The sequence below is a fragment of the Nipponia nippon genome, unplaced genomic scaffold (assembly GCF_047370975.1).
Source record: "Nipponia nippon isolate SJK-2023a ecotype South Korea unplaced genomic scaffold, ASM4737097v1 scaffold_2, whole genome shotgun sequence".
Lineage (NCBI taxonomy): Eukaryota > Metazoa > Chordata > Aves > Pelecaniformes > Threskiornithidae > Nipponia > Nipponia nippon.
The window spans coordinates 11,309,575-11,331,831 of NW_028262336.1; the positions used below are offsets into that span (position 1 = coordinate 11,309,575).

Consider the following 22,257-nt stretch of genomic DNA (forward strand, 5'->3'; position numbering starts at 1 on the left):
GTGTCTGAGCCTTTTAACGGTGTGTTCAGTTGTGAACAAATGGGTTGGGTAATGTCACTGATAGGCAAACCTGTATCTCAAACTTCAGCTGTAGTAGGATAGCTTTCCATTACTATGGTGGTAGCCAGCCTACTGCAGTCAGTTGCCAGCTGCTGCTGTGTCCCTCTTTGTGTCATCAGAGATGCATTAAGAGCTGGCTGTTAAGTGCTGGGTACGTGGCCAGGCGTGTGGTAGGACACACCATGCACATGGTTTTCACACATGGAGACTTCTGTGTGGTCATAGGAGTGTGGATGCCTGGTGGCTGTTGTGGTGCGAACACCAGTCCGGTGCTCTGGTGGGATGGACCTTGCAGCAGACCACTGGTTGAGTAATGTTTCAGCAGAAAGTTTTGATAACCAAGTATCTGCAGCTTCTGTTGGGCATACTCTTGTCCCAGTGGCGAGGTAAAGTAGAGAGACTCCACAAATCTCCTTTCATTGAATTTTCTCCATTCAAATGACATGTCATGGATGTAATTCCAACATTCAGTACAGCTTTATTCCCCTGGCATCCTCTGTGCTTCGTGGTGTTGACGAACCAGCCTAAGCTAACTGAGAATGAACAACTCTTAGACTGAAATAAGAATTGGAAGCATCTGAGTTGGTTTTAATTTACTAATGTGAGTTCCTGTGTAAATAAGGGCTTGTAACTTATCTAATGTAACTTCCATAGCCTAAACAAGTAGGAAATTTTAGAAGTCTGTTCGCTGATTTAAATTTCCATAATGGCCTATGAAAAGTTATGTGACACAAGTAATCTGGAGAAAGCAAAATATCGAATACCAAACACTCTCACTGAGTGATGTAACTGGGTTCTAATGTGATGTAGAGCTTGCATACAGTGCATGTTGTCACTGAGCACTAGCAGGCTGCAGCATAGATGGTCTTGAGATGCATCTTGCTGGCGTTAATGTCATAAAGCAATTCAGAAGAGTCTCTCTCTCTCCAAGGATAAAAATCCCCTTTCTTGGTTCTTGTAAATATGTGTGTACAATAAAATAAACAAGTTTGATAAAGCCACAAAATCCGAAAGATGTACATGTTAAATTGTATTTCCACTATTTCAATGTAGACATTATTTCACTATATGTATAATACAACAGAATAAAAAGTCTGATTTCTGACAAATTACTTATTGTTTACTTTCTCCAGTGAGACCATTTTAAAACACGCTCTGCAGTCTGTATGCTTTTATTGTGCAAAGCAATAAAAACTGCATGAGAACTTTATCAGTAGGAGTTAAAAAAACATCAGAAGTCAGTTTTTCTTCACTAAATACCCATTCAAGGCAATAATGATGCATGCAGGATGCTCAGTTATATTTTAGAGTCTACAAAATAGGAAATGACAAACCTGAATGTATTTTATCTTATTTATCCTATCTTATCTCTCTCATTTATCTTTGGCTTTGCTGGGAACTCTATAAGGTGAAGAGATGCCCCAGAATAACGTCATAGAGCGGTGCAGGAGAGGTCTTCAAGCGTCATACAAGCTGTCAGTTTGTTTTCACTCTTTCTGCATCTTTCTCCTTCAGTAAGATTTGATTTCCATAGCCTGGTGTAGGTATTGCAGGGCGTTATCTGAATTGTAAGAGCTGCTTTTCCATGCAATAGGGAAGGCACAATCTCAAATTGTCTGAGGATGAATAAGCAAGCCCTGTGAATACAAGGGTGTCAGTAGTTCAGTAATGGTCTGTCTGTATTCCCATCTCTCGTGCATGCTGATTTAAATTACTTTTGAGTCTAAGCTTGGTGTAACCTTGTATATTTTTATGGGGTTTCTCTGATGACACAATAGAGACTTCAGGGCTTCCTTAGCAAAACAAGTCAGGGAGAAAAAAAAAAAGAAACCTGGGATTTTTGTTTGTTTTGACCCCTTATCTCTTCTCCAGAGAAGTGTCTTTGCAGGGCTGGGTTTTTTGTGTGTGGTGGTTATTGCAGACACAGCTTGTTTATAATTTTGTGTGTGAGGATACTGTTCTCTTTTAATGAATGAATGTCAAGGAAAAACTTAATTATTTAAATGTGCAGTCTTCTTAATAAGAAGAGATGTTTTCTCAGGCATTACACTGCTTTCTAAAGATGTTTTTGAGGCTGAACAGTGTAAATTCAAGTCTAGAATTCTCCGTAAGACCAAGACCTAGCATCATCTTGGGACTTCATGAGACATCCTCTGGAGTTTTGCCTGGAGTCGTCCTGAGTACTAGCAGATACTTAGTGTGCTTGGTGTGCTGTTACTTGCATAACAATAAGTGATGGCAGCTTTTATTACAAAAACGATGATCTCCAGGGTGTGCTGTCTAATATATCTGCTGTCCCATCCCCCCTCTCCACACACGAGCTCTTTTATCAACCTTGGAGGAAACACCTAAATAATAACAACTGGAAAATACTAATCTTTAGGGCCTTTTTGCATATTCACTGTGCAGCCCCTTCTCTCCTAATGATTTTAGGCTGTTTTGTAGTCAGTTTGCCACTGTTGCAGGTGTGAGTCTTGCAGACAGGAAAGCATACAGAAGTCCTAACTTTAAGCCCTCGGAGAGGAGGAGCGGGCTTTGTGGAGCGGATGGGGCCATGTGTGTGGCCAGCAGGACCAGGGAGGTGATAGTGCCCCTGTACTCGGCACTGGTGAGGCCGCACCTCGAGTACTGTGTTCAGTTTTGGGCCCCTCACTACAAGAAGGACGTCGAGGTGCTGGAGCGTGTCCAGAGAAGGGCAACGAAGCTGGTGAAGGGTCTGGAGCACAAGTGTTATGAGGAGCAGCTGAGGGAGCTGGGGTTGTTTAGTCTGGAGAAGAGGAGGCTGAGGGGAGACCTTATTGCTCTCCACAGCTACCTGAAAGGAGGTTGTAGCGAGGTGGGGGTCGGTCTCTTCTCCCAAGTAACAAGCAATAGGATGAGAGGAAATGGCCTCAAGCTGCGCCAGGGGAGGTTTAGATTGGATATTAGGAAAAACTTCTTCACCAAAAGGGTTGTCAAGCATTGGAACAGGCTGCCCAGGGAAGTGGTTGAGTCTCCATCCCTGGAGGTATTTAAAGAACGGATAGATACGGTGCTTGAAGACGTGGTATAGATGGACTTGGCAGTGATAGGTTGACGGTTGGACTCGATGATCTTAAGGGTCTTTTCCAACCTTGATGATTCTATGTATGGCCCCATGCTTGGCGCTGCTCTGAGGCAGCTGGGGCTATTTCAAGTGAAATCTCTACTGACTTTGGTGACATAGGAAGATCACTGACGTATGTAGTGAGGAAGGGAATCTGCGGGGGAGGGAACCCACGCAATGCCTAGAGGTTAATCGTATAGCTGGAAGCACTTGTCTGCCCTGCCACACCAGTTGTCATCCTTGGACATCCGAGGGACACCCATACTCACCTTCCTGCAGCCCCTCACGTGCAGTGAGAAGAGCTCAGGGTGCCTTTCAGCTGCCCTGGTGGCTCTAACACAGCGTGTTGCCCTGCGGTAGCCACAGGCAGGGATGCAGGTGGCCAAAGCCACTTGCCTGCTACAAGGTAGTGTAATTAAAGGAATGCTATGAGATGGTGACTACTGCAGTGGCCTGTGAGTTTTCAAAGCAAGCTGTGTTCATAAGGACACAGCAGGAGTAAAGAAGACTTGGCGGTTATTGGGTGCAGTGTGGGGTGTTCATTATTTCTTTCCTCATCAGCACTGGTTGGTCAGTGTCCTGTCCTCTCTGCTTCTGCTCTTCTCTGTTGCAGGGGATGCTGAATGCAGGGCAAGGCAGAATTTGAGGGAGGGTTGATGGGCAAATAGTTCTCCTGCTGCAACCAGTGAGTTCACTGCAGGAAGGTGAGAAGCTGGAGGGTGGCTGTTACTGTTCTGCTCTGTAGTTTAAAACAACATGCTTTGGTTCCTGATGCAAACAGAAGAGGGGGCTTGATTGGCTTTGGAGAAAAACTAAAGGCAGGTTTACCACACTTGAGTAAACCAAAACTACAGCAAATAGGAAATATTCCACAATCTGCGACTTTATTGTATCATTTACAATTACTTTGACATGATCAATTTCTTAATTGATAAATGACCGTGCAGCAAATCATTACTAAAAGGGCAAACCTCGATGTCATTGCTCTGCCACTCAGAGAAAACAGGAAATTCTCCTCTGCTCAAAGAGATCCAATCCTTAACCCTAGAGGAAGGGGCTTCAGCAGCAGTTGTTCTCTTTACAGGAACAGTTTTGTATCGATAGTTTCATTTCAATAAACTATATTTTGACTTATCTGCGGGCACAGCTGCAGTTACTCCTTGGCTGGTCAGCACAGCTAGATGTAAAACCTTGAGTTTATAACCTAACATGTATACGTAGTTAGATGTAGATATATCTTGTCTAAACGTGTATCTGTATTTCCATCTAGGAATATCTGTATAGGCATAATAATAGATTTTTATAAAGCTCATAAAAACTTTAGAGGCATTCACAAAAACTCAATTTTACATGTGTTAAGCAATCAGCAAAGATCCCCAGCGGTGATTAAAAGAACTGGGAAAAACAATATTCCCATCTTTGTTTCTCTGTGGTCATAAAGATATGAAGATAAAAACCATAATGCCTACCTGTAATCTTAACTATCCAATCTTGTTTGAGGTGTGGCTTATTTGTGAAGTGGCTTTTTTATGTTGGCTGGAGGTTTATTGCTTTGGTTTTTTCTGCTGGAGAACTGCAGAAGCAGTTTGCACCACCCAGCTGGAGCCAGACTGTTGGAGTGGTTTGGTTTTTTGTTGGTTTTTTTTGTTTTGTTTTTTTTTATGAAGCCACTTCTTCTTCGACTGTCAGTTAAGAAATGTGAGTTTTAAATAGGTGATAATGTAAGCAAAATGAGAACCCAAAGTTTAAATAATCTATCTTACTAAGAGGACTTCTCCTTTCAGTTTTTATGGGCCTCTGGTGCTTTCTTGGTAGTTCTACAGAAAATCTTGCCAAAAGGAGATATAATGAAACAGTGCAGGCTGAGATCCGCTACTTGGGGCAACATCATTTTTGACTGCAGCTCTTCCAGTTTACGATTTTACTCCATATTTTTGAGGTGTACAAGGCTTTATTAAAAAAGAATAGCTGACACAACAAAACCCCAAATGAAAAGGCAGCTGTTTTCCACACTTTTTATATTCATAATGAGCATGAAGAGCTGAATCCCAGGCCATGGGACTTGGCAGCAGAGGGAACCTGTGTTTTATGTGTTAGTGCTCTCTTTCCAGACTTCAGTGTTTGTTAGGAGTGCCTACGTCAAATGTCTTCCTACAGTTTTTTTTTCCCTTTACTTTTTTTCTTTAAATCAGCTTTCTGGCTGGTTGTGTTGTTACTGGAAGTTGCTGTTGCTACCATGGGTGGTCTTGAGGCGTTCCTCCTTTCAAGAAAATACTCGGTGTGTAAATGTTTTACTGAGTACTTTGCCTTTACATTTTGGGAATCTTTTTGTGCTGTCTGTCTCTGTGGGTTTTTTCTTCAGTGGTAGGCCTGTGCAGTGGAAGTGCCAATTAAAGATAATAGAATTTGGAAGTGGTATACTTTTTCCTCTGAGATGACTTTGCCCTTGTACTGCAAATATTTACAGTGATGAGAACTCCTTTGCTCTTCCTAAGCTTTATCCAGATGTTTGACGTGTCATAATTTAACTGTGATATAAAGCAAACTGAGGTATTTAATGCCAATGTCAGAAAGAGTTACCAAGAGCCAGTTTTCACAAATGCAGTTTTAGTCTTTAGGACTGGGATGAGTAATTTAATTCGATGCAATGAAAACAGAAAAGCAGGAAAGATGTTGAAGCACAGAGGTGTCAGCTCATCTGCCACTTTTCACGTTTCAGAGAAAATCTTTCCTATCAGGAGGAAATTTTTAAGCTGTCTGCAGTGTAACTTCATGAAGATGTTGTGGTGTTTGCCGAAGAGCAGGGATTCAGGACTGTTGACGGGGAAAAAGATGTCCTTGAGAGTCCACTGAACTAAAGGAGTCCCCCCGCTGAGTTCATGTAGTAGCATGAAGAAGGTAGGATTGATCAAATAACCTGGCACATCCACAGTTAAGTCCACTTCTTTCCCTTACCATAATGTCACAGTTTAAATCAGCGGAGGATCTCGGGTCATAGATAATGAACATAGCATGGGTGGTAGGATGTGCTCTCTACAGGAGCACAAGGAACGGTAAGCTGTGTACCGAGTATTTTTCTTGTCCAGAGTACCCTGCCATTATCAATACCCAAAGCGTTCAGGAGAAACCCATCTGTTTCCCAGGCTTTTGAAAACATTGGGTACACATGGGGATAATTTTTTGAGAGTGATGAGAGCCTAAATGAGTTGTGGCTTGTTGGCTGGTATTTTAAGGGCTTTTTTTTTTTTTTTTTTTTTTTTATAAAATGAGAATTTTTTTTTTTAAAGATCTCAGTTTATTAAATGGTAAAAAGTGTCCAGCTTTGTGAGTGGTGTTGCATTGTAAATGGGCATCAGAAGATAAAGACAAAGGACCACTCTGTTTCAAAGATGGAGGTTTCTGAGTTACTGCTTAATGAATGGTATGTGCATTCACATATGCATGAAATCCACCCATTCTGAGAGGGCTTCGTTAAGAGCCCAGCATTTAATAAGCAAGGATCCACAGCCAGGTTTGAGAGTTTTTGTGTTCCAAAGTGCCTCTCCACATAAAATCTTTTAAAAAGAAAAACCCTTCTCTGCTTCCTGAGGAAGTTTCAGTGCAAACCTGGACTACTCGTAGAAGGAACTGTCTCAGCTGATTTTAAGTGTTTGATTCTTCGTTGGGCTGACTTCAGTCTCTTGCAGTGAGATCCTTTGTGTCGTCACTTAAGGCTTGTGAAAGACCCACGCGTCACAAAGATTGCTGCCAAATTAATGCGTCCCATAGCAATTCTAGAGTCTAAAAGACTTTCCACCTGTTTTCTCCCAAACTCCAAACCATGACAAACAGAGCAAGTTATTTGATTTTTGAAACTTGAATTGGGAAGTCCTGTCCAAGCTTATTGAAGTCCTTGGGCATCTTCACTGTTTCCAGTAAGCTTTTGGTCAGCAAATCATGTGGGGTTGTCTGTTGAGTTGCTTACCAGCTCATCAGGGACCTAGACTTTCAGGGAAGACTTGTTTGTGTTTAGGCCCTTGAGCATAAAGCAACCGACTTCTGAACTGGCCTGTCCACAGCAGATCTCTGAGGATGTTAAACATCTGGATTTTAGAAAGAATTTGTTCACTAGGTGCCAGGTGGTCTTATCTTATTCCTAAATTACACACATTACTTGACCAGGAAGCTCAGTTGCTTACTCTTGCTCTCTTGCTTGCTGAGGTTTTTTCAGGGCTTTCCTCAGAATCACGGTAACTTCATGTTCCTCCCCCTACTGAAAAACAAACTTTTTTAAAAATCAAAATATGAAGGAAAGCTTGGACTAAATTGGACTCACAATTCCAAACACAGTGAAAATACCATGCTATGTTTAAAGCTCATGGATTTTTTTTTTTTTTTTTGAGTGGGGAGAGGTGTTTGCAAACTTGGATTTGTAGTATTGGGTAGCTTTCTGAAAAAAATACAGGAAGGGTTGAGCCAAACAAGCTGTGCTACCTGTTCTCCAGCTACTGGTATTTCCAGCTCTTCTGCATTTAGAATTGCTGGCAAATATGGTAGCATGGTTGTAATCTCAGGTTACTGCAGATCAAATGAAACAGTGTCATCATTCTCATGGATCATGCAAGCGAAAGAAGTCAGACCCCGAGGTGTTTAATTGTGCTCTAAGGCACAAAGAAACATCTGGGAGACAGCAGGCTGGCTGACCTCAGCTCAGTCCCTGGGAGGATTGTGGCACTGGTCCTCAGGGAAGCTATTTCCAGGCACATGAAGGGCAAGAAGGTGACTGCGAACAGCCAAGCATGGATTTACCACGGGCAAATCTTGCCTTATCAATGTGATGAAGTGATGGAGACAAGGTGCTGTGGGCAAGGGGAGAGCACAGAGGGCCTTACTTTGATGGCACCAAGGTTTTTGACACTTCCATTAGCATCCCTGGAGCCGAACTGGATGGATGGTTGGATGGATTACACAGTGTGTGAAAAATTGGCTTAACCAGTGGTTCAGCAGTGAACTGACAGAGGGTTACTGGTGGTACTCCTTGGGGGCTGATGCTCGTGCCAGTGGTGTTTAATATTTTCATTAATGATACAAATGATGGGATGGAGTACACCCTCAGCAAGTCAAAGGTGACACCAAATTGGTGGAAATAGTGGATATGCAGGAGGGCAGAGCTGCCATTCAGAGGGACTTCAGAAAGTTGGAGCGGGCTAACAGAACCCCATGAAATTCAACAAAAAGAAAGGACAGCAAACAGCTTTGCAGAGAAGACCTGGGGATCCTAATGGGCAGTAAATTGAACAGGACTCGGCAGCATGACCTTGTAGCCACAAAAGCAAACTGCAGGCTGGGCTGTGTGAGCACGACTGTAGCCAGCAGGCTGAGACAAGGGGATTTTCTGCTCCGCTCTGCGCTTTGGAGACTGCGGACCCCCGTACAAGGGAGGCTGAAGAACTGGAGGGAGCCTAGCCGAGGACCACCGAGGTGGCTGAGTCTGGAGCACATGACATACCAGGAGAGGCTGTGAGAGCTGGTTGTGTTTGGGCTGAGAAGAGAATGCCAAGGGAGGCTCCAATTGACTCCACCTGTCTGTAGGGCAATTATGAAGAAGATGGAGCTAGAGTCCTCTTAGAAGTGCACAGTGAAAGGACAGGCAAGAGGCAGTAGTCATTAGTTAAGGCAGGGGAAATTCTGGTTGAGCATAAGGAAAAATATCCTCCATTGTGAGGGTGGTGGGACAGGTGCCAGAGAGGTGGTGGATTCTCCATTTCTGGGCAGGCGTGAGCAGCGTGATCCAGCTTTGAAGCTCGGCCTGCCTTGAGCAGGACTAGACACCTCTAGGTGCTATGAATGTAGTCTTTAATATTTCCCTTTTCTTGAAACAATGTTTTTTTAGTGCATGGAAACTAGTAATTGTATAATCTAATTTTAAGGGAAAAGATGCAGAAATATTTTGCCGTAAATCTTGTACATGCAGCTCGTGTCAAATTTCCTAGCTTTGGATCTTTTGAAGTGGACATTGCTGAATCATGTGATTGTGTTTCCGTGAATTAAAAATAAGCCAAGTCGCTTTCTCCTTAAAAGAGACTGTTATGTTCAGCAGAACTCGAGGTGGTCATGCATTTTTGCAACACTAGTGAGCATGCATATGGCTTAAGAATGGGAGTATTGTCTACAGCCCTGCTTACTTCTGATGGTTTAGTTTGAAGCTTATTTGAGAGAGAGATATTTTTAGGGACAAACTCTGAAAACAGTGGCTTATGGCACAAAGCTGCCTCTTTGGCAGGGAACAGACCTTCTTAGTAGCTTGCTTTCTTCCAGGAGTTTGAAGTCATTCATGCCCAACATCCATCAAGCTTCAGGAGAAAGTGGCTATAAGACTATAGTGAAATGCCAACCACTAAATATGGGTGCATTCAGTTACGCATTTCTCATCTTTGTGAATATAGTTTGTCATGCTACAGGATTTCCTAATTCATACTCTTAATCATGTAGCTCTCAAATAAAGCAGGTTTTAAAATTATTGCATGGAAGAGAGTAAAAATTTTCTGTTTTTTTTTTTTAATTAATTTGCTTAAGCTGTGTGTGTTTGACCTTTAGATCTTTTCCATCCAATGAAGTAGCTTAAGACTGCATGCGGAATTTTAACTTATTTTTCACCTGCATCTATGTTTCACCTGCAAAAAAGCAGTAGACTTGGGCTTGGTGTTGCGTGGCATCGTGGGGGAAGTTCTTTGCTAACTTGGCTCAGATCATTTCGATGCGTGGGCTCTGAGTGGGCACACACCTGAGAGAATACACAAAATACTTGTATCCTAAAAAGGGCTAGCAGCTGTGTAGGCCAAAACTTCCATGCCTTTGAAATTAAATGCATGGGTTTTTTTAACGGATCAATTGAATGGCAAATTACAACAATTTAGACAGTGAGATATGGAACTATGGGTCTTTAAAATACTTGGATTTTGTGCTTTAGGTGCTAAAAGGGGAGTTTAACATGCTGAGTAGCTGAGGCTGCCTTTTTGGGGCTAGACCTGCAATAAGATAATACTCTTCCTTCTGAGGCTTTTTTAAGTAATGTTGTTTATTCCTTTTTTTTTTATCTGTGCATTATGAAATTTTACTATTATTTCTGGCATTGTGTGTGCCTTGTTCTTGTACTCGGGGGCAGCTTTGTGATTTTCTGCATCTCCAAATCTTAGCATTGCTTTTAGTCTAGTAGCCCAGAGGTAGCTGCAGTATCCTGTAAATTTTCCAGGACCTGTACGTGGATTATTACGCTCAGGATGTTGGATAAGCCCCAAATCAGATAGACACGTTCCACAGTGTGTTTAAGGGCTTGTATGCATTACGAATGGGAGACAGCGCTCAGGTCTAAAGTGTGACACTTACAGGTTTGTCCACGTAGTGTTTTGTCGGCACAGGCAATTGGGATTGCCCAGCGACCTCCTTGCTGCCAGTGTCGTGTTGGGGTGATGCATCTGGCTCGCTGGGGCTCCGGCACACAGGAACTGTAGCCATCACCTGCACGGGGGGTGGGTTAGCACGGGGTGGGCAGCGGTGTGCGCCTGCAGCATGGCACGCGCGTGTGCGCCCCATCGTCTGAACTCTGCAGCTCCGTGGAGGCCCGCCTGGAGGGGGATTGAAAGCGTGCCTTGCTGGCAACGTTTAATGTCTCTGTAATTACCCATGTAACAAGCACACAAAAAGATGGCTGAATGTGAGAGATTTCAGTTTCTTCATCTTCTGCCTTCTGGAAGGGAGCGATGGCAGCAGGGAGCAGAGGCTGGGATCAGAGTTACAAGCTCTCTTGCCATTTTGACCATGAATTTTTCTAACCTTTTTTCAAGAGATTTCATCTCTCTGACTCTTTCCTAACTGGAAAAATAAGGAAGATATCAATGTTCCCACCTTTTATTAAAGTGCTTTGAAATCTGGATTCAAGACAGAATGAATAAGAGCTAAGCTTCCCCCCCCCCCCAGTGAATTCGATTCTGCCACAGCAAGGTAGCTAACAAGTCTTTCAGTAGAAAAATAATAGATGATGATGTTTGGTAATAATATGTTTTTTACTTTGGCTGTGCCTCAAACTCTGTGTTCTAATACTTTCTCTATAGAGATGTAGACACACAATTATATGTATATTACTGTAGCTCTATCAAAGTATTTCGAAGAAGCAGAACAACATCTTCCTTTTAGGGTCTCAGAGATCCATTGTAAAGAAGCCCAGATATTTTCCTTGGTTGGTTGGCTACCTGGCACTGACTTCCGTATTTGTGTCTGAGGATTTCCGGATGGAGACACAAGCACATACATGTCTTTCCAGACACATTGAATTCAGGATTTGATGTGCTCTGCATGTTTCACACAGGTTGTCTGCGTGGCATGTGCTACCGGTTTGATGCCTTCTTGGGCACGCTGTATTGCACGTGCACACTTCGCCATTTTTTTGGGATACCTAGTCAGCCCAATTCCTTATACTTGGAGAACAAGACGATATTTGAGGTGGGAGACAGAAGACCTGAAGTAATTGTTCCCATTACGAGACTAGTATGTTAAGTCACCAAATTTATCTGAGTATCAAAGTTTTGGGCTTGTGTAAGGTCACAGGTTGGGTTGAGTACAAAACAGAAACCTCTTGATGTGGCACTGTGGATTTTTGGCTTTATGTGGTGTGAGGAATGCTTAGAACGTGCTTTATTCTTCAGGATTTTCTCATCCATTCGGTTGAGCCCCTGATTACTTTAACATGTCAGAATTTTCTCATGATAAGATATTATTAAGTTGTACTGAAAAAGCTTTAAATAACGAACTGACATTTGTGCCTTCTTTTGTTTTGATGGATAAGATTCTTTTTCCCTTTTTCTTTTAATTCCTTAGTCCTGAAATCAGCTGTCTTCTGGCCCAAATTGAGTCCATCAGAATGCTTAAACTTAGGCTTAATTTAAGCATCTACTTACTATTGCAGGACCAAAAGTTGCATAATAAAATAACAGTAAGTGATAGAAAGAAAAAACTCTTTTTTAAAATTTAAGAAGTGAGGAAAGTTATATTTAAATACCAAATTGAAATTAAAATGAAAATAACCACTAGATGGCACTTGAAAATTGTGTATCGAGCATTATAAATTTTGATAGACGCAAAAGGATTTTATGTGGATCTGCATAGTTCTGGGAGACAGTGGTGTTTCCAAAAGCAGAGTCAAAGTTCCTTTAGCTGTATCTCCTTCTTCTGTGATTAAATTAAACCACTGCACTAAAGAATCTAGTCTGCATTAAAAGCTCATTCCTGATGCTTAAAATGCTGCCTTTAGAAAGAAGATAAATACCTGTATAACTGATAAATGTGTGCAAATTTGTTTGTTTTCCACTTATTTTTATTTATATCCAGCTTTTAAACAAAATTCTGCTCTGCCTTGACATTCTGTTTACCTTCTTGGGTTATGCCTAATTTGAGTTACAGTGTATTTTGACAAAGTGTTGCTGCTTTAGTATTTCTTTTACTATTATTTTAGGTCAATAGCTTGGAAATGAATCCCAGAGTCTGGCAGGGGAGGGTTCAGGCAGGGAACAGACTCCAAGGGTTCACTTTTCACTAATTTTTTGCTTTACCCACTTTATCTCTTGGTAGGGGGAGAGGATGGAAGGAGATTGTGACAATTTGATTCTGCAGGAAATATGATAGTAGCTAGGAATTTATTATCAAGTGAATCTTGTGGTATTTCTGTCAGTGATCATTGCACAAGCCTGTTTTATTTGAAATTTTCATGTAGCCTCTTCGTTGTTGTTTCTGAGGCGCATAAGAGTTACATTACCATGATTTATGAGCTAATAATATTGAAGATGAGCAAAGCTGAGGAAACAACTGTCTGTAGCCCTTAATTTGGTTCTTCTTCCGTAGGAGCAGTGGGTAGTAGCTGTTTCAAGGGGTTGTGTGGACAACTGTCTCAGCCCGTTGTACTTGAGTTGAAGAGGGCGAAAGTAGACAAACTATAATGCTGGGCTGTGCAAGGATATTTTATGGCCTATTAAATATGTATTAAGGGACTAATTCTTTCATTTGCTTATACAGCTGTATATGGTTCCCTTGACGCTGGTAGTAATTATGACTGTATTTTATTATGAAAGCTTCGTTATGCACATGGTAAACCTCAGAATGGATTACAGTAGCGATGGACACAGCTGCGTTGTCCTGGTTTTGCAGAAGAGGCTGGGACACAATCAACAAGAGGTGAAAAGGAGAGTCGAACAATTTTCCCATTCAGCTGCGCTCGCCCTGCGACGTCTGCTGCAGGAACGTCTCCCCTTTTGTGCTGCTCCGTGCTGCGCAAAAGCGCTTGGCTGTGTTTCTGCTGTGACTGGAGCCTAGAGCAATTTGTATGCCTACTAATCAAAGACAAAAATGAAGCTTTGGGAATGGCAAGTCAAAAAGATTGACTTTTTTTTTTTTTTTTTCCCCTCCATTCAGAGGGTCTCATCCTCTGAAGGCTGTGAGCAGAACTCCAGGCCACCCCTCTTGTTCACGTAAAATTTCAACTTGACTTTGAGTTCTTACCCAATAGGCCCTTCAGTGAGGAAGCTGTTGCTACTGTAGATGCCCTCCTGGGAATGAGCTGATGGGAGTACCCATGCACTGAAATTCATTAAGTATTTCCTGTGGCCATCTTACCTGTCATCTCACTGGCTCTAAAGCTCTTTATGCTGAGATTAACTGTTTAGTGACTTGCAAAAGCTAGAGGGAACCCCTGGTAATCCAGTTAACAAATCACAAAGATTTTCATTTTAGGATGATACTTAAATAAAGGCAAAATACAGGAATGACAGCTGTCTTTCTAGAAAAGCTGCTCTTCATGCAGGATCAGGTAGTCCCGATCACACAGGAGCACAAAGCAAACTTTTCGGGGTGTATATGTGAATGCTCTCTCAGTTCTGGACCCTTGTTTTCACTGCTGCTGGGCAACTATTCTCTCTGTCAAAATTTCTCCCCTGCTTTAACTTTCTAAAAGTCAGTGTTTTTTGGATTGTGCTGTTGCTATGGTCTATGATGCTCTGCAGACAAGCACTCGTCTCCTGTCTGAGAGGTGATTGCATTTCACAGTCTGCTCGGTGTTCCTGGAGGAAAATGCGCTATTGATAAATTGCTCTGGCGTCAGCAGAGGGCTTTTGTCGTGCGTGTTGTCATTATCCCCCTCTCCGTGGGAGGAAACATTGCAAAGTAGGTTGGGCTCTGCCTCCTCTGTGTTTTGAATTTCAGGCATTTATTCTGCTCACCTTCCTGGGTTTGTTGGCGCTCTCTCCTGTGGTGGCAGCAGACGTAGGAGCAAAAAGGAATGCTGCTTTGGAGCAAAAGGATGTCAGAGCTCTCTGGCTGGGTGGGTCACGTCTCCTTCGCCTAGGAGCAGGGCTGGGTTTAGTAGTGCGGGTGTCCCAGCGTACCCATCCCCTGGGTGACTGACCTCACCTACACGTGCGGGAGACCCGGCGCTGCTCCCCAGTGCCTGGCTCCTTCACGTTTGCACTGCCCAGAGCATGCAGCAAGGAAAACCCCTGCCTGCTCTCCAGGAGCTCCAGGCAAAGGAAGCTGCTAGGCTAATCCAGGTGGATTTTCCCAGGGGATGTGCATGGCTGTGGGGAGACCTGCTGTGACGGTCAGTTGGCACGTGAGGTGGTTAAGCTCCTGGTGTCCGGAAAGGCGGCCCTGACCCTAACAAATACTTGTCTTCTGCACTTTATGACCCAGAAATTTTGGCTAGCGGAGTGTGTCACTGGAGTCTTGTTAACATTGGGCTGGTTACTCGAAACTGTTTAAATTGCATCCTTCTGTGGAGGCTCCTGTTTGGAGATATTAATGTGTTTGAATAAAGATGTTAGTGATTCACACCCCCAAACCTATTTCTGTAAGGCGAACTCTTCCATCAAAGACGCTTACTCTGCGGCACAGGGGAGAGGAGCAGCTTTCCCCTCGACTTGCACCAGCGAGCTGCAGAGACGATCTCACGCAAATCGTGTGGGTGGGTTGGCTGGTGTTTTATTTCCATGGTGCGTGCTGCTTGTTGTTGGCTTTGGTTTTTTGGTTTGTTTGTGGTTGGTTTTTTTCTGTTTCGTTTTGTTTTTGGTTTTGTGTGTGGGTTTTGTTTTTTTTTTTTTTTTTGTTTTTTTTTTTTTTTTTAAGTTTACCTTTAAAAGGGCGAGCCTTGGGTGCGGGCTTCCCTTCCCTCCCTGCCCGCCCCACCCTCAGGCTGCCAGTTTGGAACCCCCGGGGCTGGAGCCAGTTTGGAAGTAAACACCTCCAACTCCTTCACTGGCTGCCCAGGCTCAGCTTCTGCTCTGCGTCCTCCCTTTCCTCCAGCCCCGAGCTCGTGGGGAGCTTGCTCCGAGAAAGCCTCGAGCACCTTGTTGGCTCTCCTCTGGGCCCATGAAGGTTGTCTGCGAGGGCATCACTCAGCAGAGCTGCCGAAAGCCAGTGTGGCTTCTGCTCTTCCCCGCAGCAGGTATTTACTGCCGTTTCCCTCTTCCCAAAACACTAGGTGATGGCTTGAATACGACTGGAGAGTTGGCACATGGGTGCAGGAGCCCTGAAACAGCCAATGTGCCCAGCCCCTCGCCCGCGGGTTCGGCGCGGTGGGAGTGGTGCCTGGCCAGCCGGTGGGACCTGTCCCCCCCACACCTCAGCAGCTGCCCCAGCCGCTGGGCGCACACCTGTACCCCATCGCTGTGCCCCAGGAGCACTGCCGACCTGGGGGCCAGCTGGCCAGGAGGTTGCCCTGCCCCAGGCTGCCCCGCAGCCCTTGCCTGCCCGCAGCTCTCTGGCCGCCCAGCCATGGCACAGCCCCCGGGTCCAGCACCCCAAACGCTCCTTTTCAGCCCTGCTTCATCCTGTGCGGGTACCAGTGCCATGATGCAGTTACCGTCCATTTTGTCACAGCCCAGGCGTCGTCCCCATTGACACTGGGTAGCAGCAGCATTTCTGATGCCTCCTCCTCATTTTCCCTGGCCCGCCCTCCACAGCATGCAGATCCCTCCTGCTCCCGAATTGTTGTGCCCTTCGGGCAGGCGTGTTTCCCACACCCCCTCCTTCTGCTGGATTTAATGCTCACCTACTGAACTGGTGTTGGGTTTGTGGATGTGCCTTGGTTTTGAGTGGCATGGGTGTCTTGTTTTGATGTGGAAGCAGTATGTGTCTGCCAAACAGAAACTGCGTGGCCCAAACAGAGCAAATGTTTCCTGTGGGTCAGTGGCTTGCCACTTCATCCACGAGATTTTCATTAAAAGCTTAGTCCAAAATACAGCCGAACCTGTTGTGCCCAGCCTCGCCAAGTCTGTTTGAAAAGTGTTTGTCACTTTGTTATTTTTTAAAAGTTAATAATGTTTGAAGTCCTGACTTTTCTCAGAGACTAGGTTTATTTAGGGTAAAGCATAGTAGAAAATAAAAGCTTGACCATTTCCTAAACCATTTCTCACTTTATAAAGGTTGTTTTTGTAGGTCCGGGAGCTGATGCCCGCAAGCCTGGTAGCTGGTACCTTCCAGCACTGATTTTTTAAGTTTTAAGTGTGCTGATTTGGTTGTACCTAGTAAGTGGCTGTTACCTGGCATTCAGACTGGGGGAAAAAAAAAACCATCCAAATGGGAGAAAAACCAAAATCATGAAAGACTTTAGAGAACTGGGGGGTAGTTGTTTTTATAAAGATTGTCCAAACTCCCATCCGACCATCCCACTCGCATTCTGTGCATTTTGAGTACGTTTTAAAATACTTTGTATTTTAGTTAGATGTTTGAAATATGATGTACCACTTAGTTTTCATAATTAGATCACTTTTTTTTTTACGTTTAGTGTATGGGGTGAGGGGGACAACACACGACAGCTTGGGCAGTTTGTTCAGCAGTGCCCTTGTCCTGCATGCCATGGCGCTGGGGGGGTCCCGGGGCTCTGGAGGGTCCTGGGGCGCCGGGTGCCCCCCGGCAGCGGCGTCCCCTCCGCTGCTGCGGTGCGGCTGCCTGCGAGGGAGCGCTCGCCGGGCCTTGGCCTCCCCTTTCCTTCCTGTCAGCAGAGGCCACCCACTTGTGCTCTGCATTGTGGATGTGCAAAACAGATTATTTGCTGATGTCTTCTATGTATTCAAAGCCTGTTATTTTGTCTTTGTCAAGTTAAATGATGCCTGTTTTCACAGAGCTTTTCCTTTATTTTTTCTTTGCTCTTCATTCTTTTTTCTTTGCCCTTTTTTCACCCTTTTTTCTTCTCCTATCTTTTCCTGTCTTTTTTACTGTTTGCTCTCTTTTCCTTTTTTATTTTAATTTTTTGAGTGTATTTTGTAGACTACCACTACCAAGTTGTAGTTTGCCCTACTTACAACAAGCACTCGCTGGCATCCTATCCATGATACACTCTTAACTTGGCTTTCCAGTACCGTAGCTAATGTAGCACTCCCAAGTTTGAGTTACGTACTGAATTTCAGGCCGAGCGTAGGCTGAAATACTCGCTTGGCTGAGTAAGGTCCAGTCAGTGGTGTGTGTGCTCTGGCAGAGGCGTAAGGAAAACCCAGTGGTTGAGATCTGTGCTAAGTTTTGTCTTTCTCATTTCCTGATGAGTTCACTCATGCACTGTAGCCATAGGATCCAGTTCCCAAATGTGTCTTTTTGAGGGCAATTTTGTAGCAGGCAGGGTTTGCCTGTCTTCCACTGATTGTAATGAGGACATTCCTAAAGCCTGAAGAACTCCATACAAAGTAAAATATTATTTTATTATATTTCTTCATGTTGTCTTCTATAAATGACAAGAAAAAAAGAGAATTAGAAAGAAAGACAAATGAGCAATTGTTATTTAAAATCAGCCATCAACAAAAGACTTAGCAGTAGATTACCTATCTCCTCATGACTTTTCAAGTTTTATTTCTTATATTATGCTTAAGTCTCATGGAAAGATTCATGTTCATTTAGTATCTTTTAAAACACAGTTGCCTGAAATGGTGACAGAAGCACATCTGAGCAGAGTATTCCTTGCACAGAATAGGCAAGTTTTTTCTATTTATTCAGTGTGAGAGGTTTTCTTGTGCCATCCTGTGCAGTTGCTGTCTTGTGTGGTTTCTATTTCAAAAGCAGATTTGGAGAGAGCTAGCACTTGAAATGCCCTTACAACCATTCTGACCGGTAGCTCTGAAGAATTGACTATGATAGTATTGACCAAAAGCAAAACTAAATGATACGCATATAAAAAAGGCAAGTGAACACTAGTAACAAATTCATTCTCTCCCTCCTCTTTTTTTTTTTTTTTTTTTAAATTGAAGCATCCTGATATCATGCTAATGGTGAGTACAGTTGTTCAACATAAAGTGCTTTTTGTGCTAGACAAAACCTGGTTGATTTCTTTGCATTAAAAAAACCCTGAAGAACACATTTTTTCTGCAGGTGTGAATAGGCAGAGAAAGAGTAGAGCTGAGTTTAAAACTTTTATTATATATTGATTTTATTCCTCTTTGGTAGGCATGAAAGATTCACTTTAAAAAAAAAAAAACAAGCAAACAAACAACAAAATTCAAAAAAATGCTATTGACATTCTTTTGATGATCTTGGGGTTTAATTTTATGTATTAGAGAACAAAGAAAGCTGGCAACTCAGATCTGAGTTTAAGAGAATAAGGAATAGTTTAAAATCATTCATGAAGATGGAAGAGCACGTCATTAAAAATTAAGTAAGACTTGTTGCTGTGTTGCTAAGCGTTTCGTGTGGCGACAGTCTATCCCAAAACTCTGCTAGCAAACAGGACTCCACTGAGTCTCAGCATGTCCCCCATTAAACCATCACATCTCCGAAAGTTAGAAAGCTCATTAATGGCTTTCTGCTGTGAAACAATAAAGAATATATTCACTGACTGGTCAGTAATTAGTGCCAACTAGTTTTTGTCCTTCATTGTAGAAATATTCTAGTTATTCTAGAGCTAAAAAATGTATTTTTTTTAAAAAGCCTTTTGTATTCATGTAGGTATATTTTATTGCCAGCAATCTCCTTTTGCTTTTATTTGAAAATTCCAATACCTCTTCAGCCCACTAGACCTGTGAGAACATGAACTCATTTCCCAGTCTCCTGCTTCTTTGTTGCAACAGCTCCGTTCGCTAACTCGGTAGCCCCTAAAACACCAAGCCATTAGTGTCATAGTTTGGTCCTCTTTTCTCTCTTTGGTATTGGTTTTTATAAAGTAGTTGAGAATTTAGATAGTGTGAAACAGAGCAGAAAGTGTGGAAAATCCACTTGAAATTTTCGCTTTGCTCCTTTGTACCAGTAATCTGCATGGAGCCAGCTGAGGGCCCAGCCGGACTCCAGGAAATGCAGTTTTAAGGTAACAGGAAAACAAAAACTCATTTCCACTGTCCTCATGGAAATAAGATGAGTGTTGCTGAAGTTCATTCTTCCACGGAGAACCTTCCAACAGGGACTACACCATAGTCACAATTCACATCTCTGGGGCTCTGCTTTTGCAGGTCTTGGATTTCTTTCTAGCCTATATTACAACATGTGCCTTACAGTGCTTGGGTACTTTTAAAGACCTTTAGAAGGATTTTGGTGTTTGTGGATGTGGTTTGGGGAACGCCTTCTGAGTGCAGCTTGTTCAGCACAAGCACTAGCAGCATTCTTGGTGACAGATCAACCGTGGGGTGAGATAGTCCCAAAATTAGGACTGCAGAAGTTGGTCACCTGTCTGTATCAGGTTTTGTAAATAACAGAGGAAGATAGGAGGAAAACAAAACTTAATGAAGGTAATCAAACACTTGTTGTTAATGAACACTTAAAAAATGAAGACTTGCATACAGTTGTGTAATTGAAATAGAAATGTATGCTGTAAAAAGCTAAACATTCATTCTTCTACCCCGCTTCCCCCCCCCCCAGCTCCTTTCTTAAGGAATCTTAACTTTTTTTTCTCTGAAGCCCTATTAGGTATACATATTTATACGACATCCAAGAAAACTGTGATTCTTTGATGAATGTTTTCAGGACCAGAAAGGAAATCATACAGCCAGCACACAAAAAAATGAAAAAGAAAAAAAAATTAGTTAATTTTTTTTACTGGTGTAATCTCTCTGTAATGTTTGATCTGTATCTGCACTAAAGGTAGGTGTAGAACATCACCCTGAAGGTATCTCTTGCTGTCAGTGGATCATGAATGTCAGCCTTGACAGGTATCCTCTGGTGAAGTTACAAAGCATATGTGGCTTATCTTAAGCAAAGCTGTCCGTAGTTTTGTCTTGTCTTGTTGGAAAATTCCTACTTTCTTCCTAGTGTCTGTCACTTTTTTTTTTTTCATCCTTAAGCTGAGAAGTATCTTGTAAAATCTTGTTAGCTGGTTTTAATTGTTTTCATCTTGCCAACTCCTAAAAGCCATTACATCTGCCTTAAAAGATACGTGATATTTTTACTGATACTGTAGAAGAAATAACTGTTTTTTGTTTTTTTTTGAGATATGGTTCATAAATTCCAGTTATTGCAAAGTTTGCACTTTAGGTGCTATGTATCTTCTATACTTTTAAGCCCCAAATCCTGCAAAGACCGCCCATGACTTGTTCTGTGACTTTCTATGGAATATTTAATTGCCAAGCTTAACCGCATGCTTCAGTTCTTGTAGGGTGCAAGTCCAGCTCTCTTTTCAAAAGCCTGCTGGTAGGGATGCTTGCCAGCACTCGGGAATCCCTGAGAGGGAGAGAAGAGGCTGGTATCTTTGCTTCCTTCTGCCAGCTTCTTGTCTCCCATACAAAACAAGCAACTAACACGCTATTGATGATGTGTCGAGGGGAAAAAAATGAAATAAATAAATAGAATCTGAAGAGTCCACTAAATGGATTCCGTTGATGTTTTGCCATTCAACAAGTAAATAATGCCATTAAAACTTGCGCTGTAATTTAACCATACGCGCATTCACTTGACCATGGAGTGTCCTGTCTAAGTGGTTATGCTATGTCTTGCTAAAACCTTCCATACAAAAAAATGAATGAAAGTGTCCGTGTTAGCTGTGTTTTGCATTTGACTGGAATTTTTTTATGGGGCAGCTTCTCTCATATAATTGTATGTGAATATATCAACAATTATGACGGAAATGCTCATGAAGTGTGGGGGTGGTAATATGGAATATGAGGCAATCCAAAGCAAAACAAGTTCATCACACTATGTCAGCATCCTTTTTTTTTAAGAGGAAAAGTACCATGTGATGTAATGGAGAATTAGAACATTTTTTATTATACTAATCCTACATTTGACTGAGAGAGGCATCAGCAAAAAAATGAACACCCAAAAAAGTCTCTGAAATGTAGGCCAAAACTTATGAGAACTTGAATAAGCAAAAATGGGGAAAAGGGATTTGGAAGCACAGTAGTATTAAAAAATAGGGGCTGAAATAGTTTATCTGTTCATGTTGTGAATGACCCCCTGTTTTATAGGAAAGAAGAGGGCATAGAGGATAGAGTATATGGCTTGACATGCTTAAGGGGCGGGGAGCTTCCAGGCCATGCTGTTAAAGTAAAGTTTGAAGTCAGTCTCTGGCCTCAGTCTTTCCATCAGTGGGGTTATATCAGGAGGATTGTTGCTGTTGACTGTTGCAGAGATCCACTCTGAAGGGGAAGCAAAGAGCAGCTGTGTGTGTGTCTGTAGTAAATGGTGCCTGTGTAACAGCCAGGATCTGACTTACTCTGTGTCCTGGATCTCCTAAATGCTTGTTCGGCTGATAGGGTGATGACCCATCTTGCTAAAAAGTACAACTGCTGCTTCAGGGTGACGACTAGGGTAAAATGGTTCACAATTTAAGAAAACAACCTAATCAACATCACTTGAATTCCTCGAGCTGAGCATACATTTCTATTTCAGCACTAATGTGCAGTGAGCTTTGGTTAATTTATTTTAGGGGTAACTGAGTGTTCAATACCTAGCCTTCACGCATGGAAACCAAAAATTATTTGTGAGCTGGGCAGTGGTAAAGAGACATAACGTATTGAGAGCCCCTTTGGGAGGTGACCAGTGCCTAGGGTCCGTGCTGCCTTGCTGAGCTCGGTGTGGAGCATAGGCAGGGCTTCAGGGGTGGTGGAGAACATGTGTAAAATACACCGTGGGATCACTTAAGTCCTGTGAAATTTTCTCTTGCTCATCTTCTGAAGGGCAGCAGG

The 22,257-nt window shown here is 42.8% G+C and overlaps 1 protein-coding gene across 20 annotated transcripts in view; it reads left to right on the forward strand.

Annotated features, from left to right (window-relative positions):
- Positions 1–22,257, forward strand: part of BBX (BBX high mobility group box domain containing) — a 150,373-nt gene that overhangs the window by 61,430 nt on the left and 66,686 nt on the right. The window contains exon 1 of one of the 20 annotated variants that reach the window (XM_087756813.1): positions 5,973–6,043. The exons of the other annotated variants lie outside the window; for them this stretch is intronic. Within the exon in view, the coding sequence (XP_087612939.1) occupies positions 6,035–6,043 (9 nt within the window). The 5' untranslated portion in view covers positions 5,973–6,034. Of the gene's footprint in view, positions 1–5,972; positions 6,044–22,257 lie in introns of those variants that run through there. 20 annotated transcript variants of the gene reach the window in all.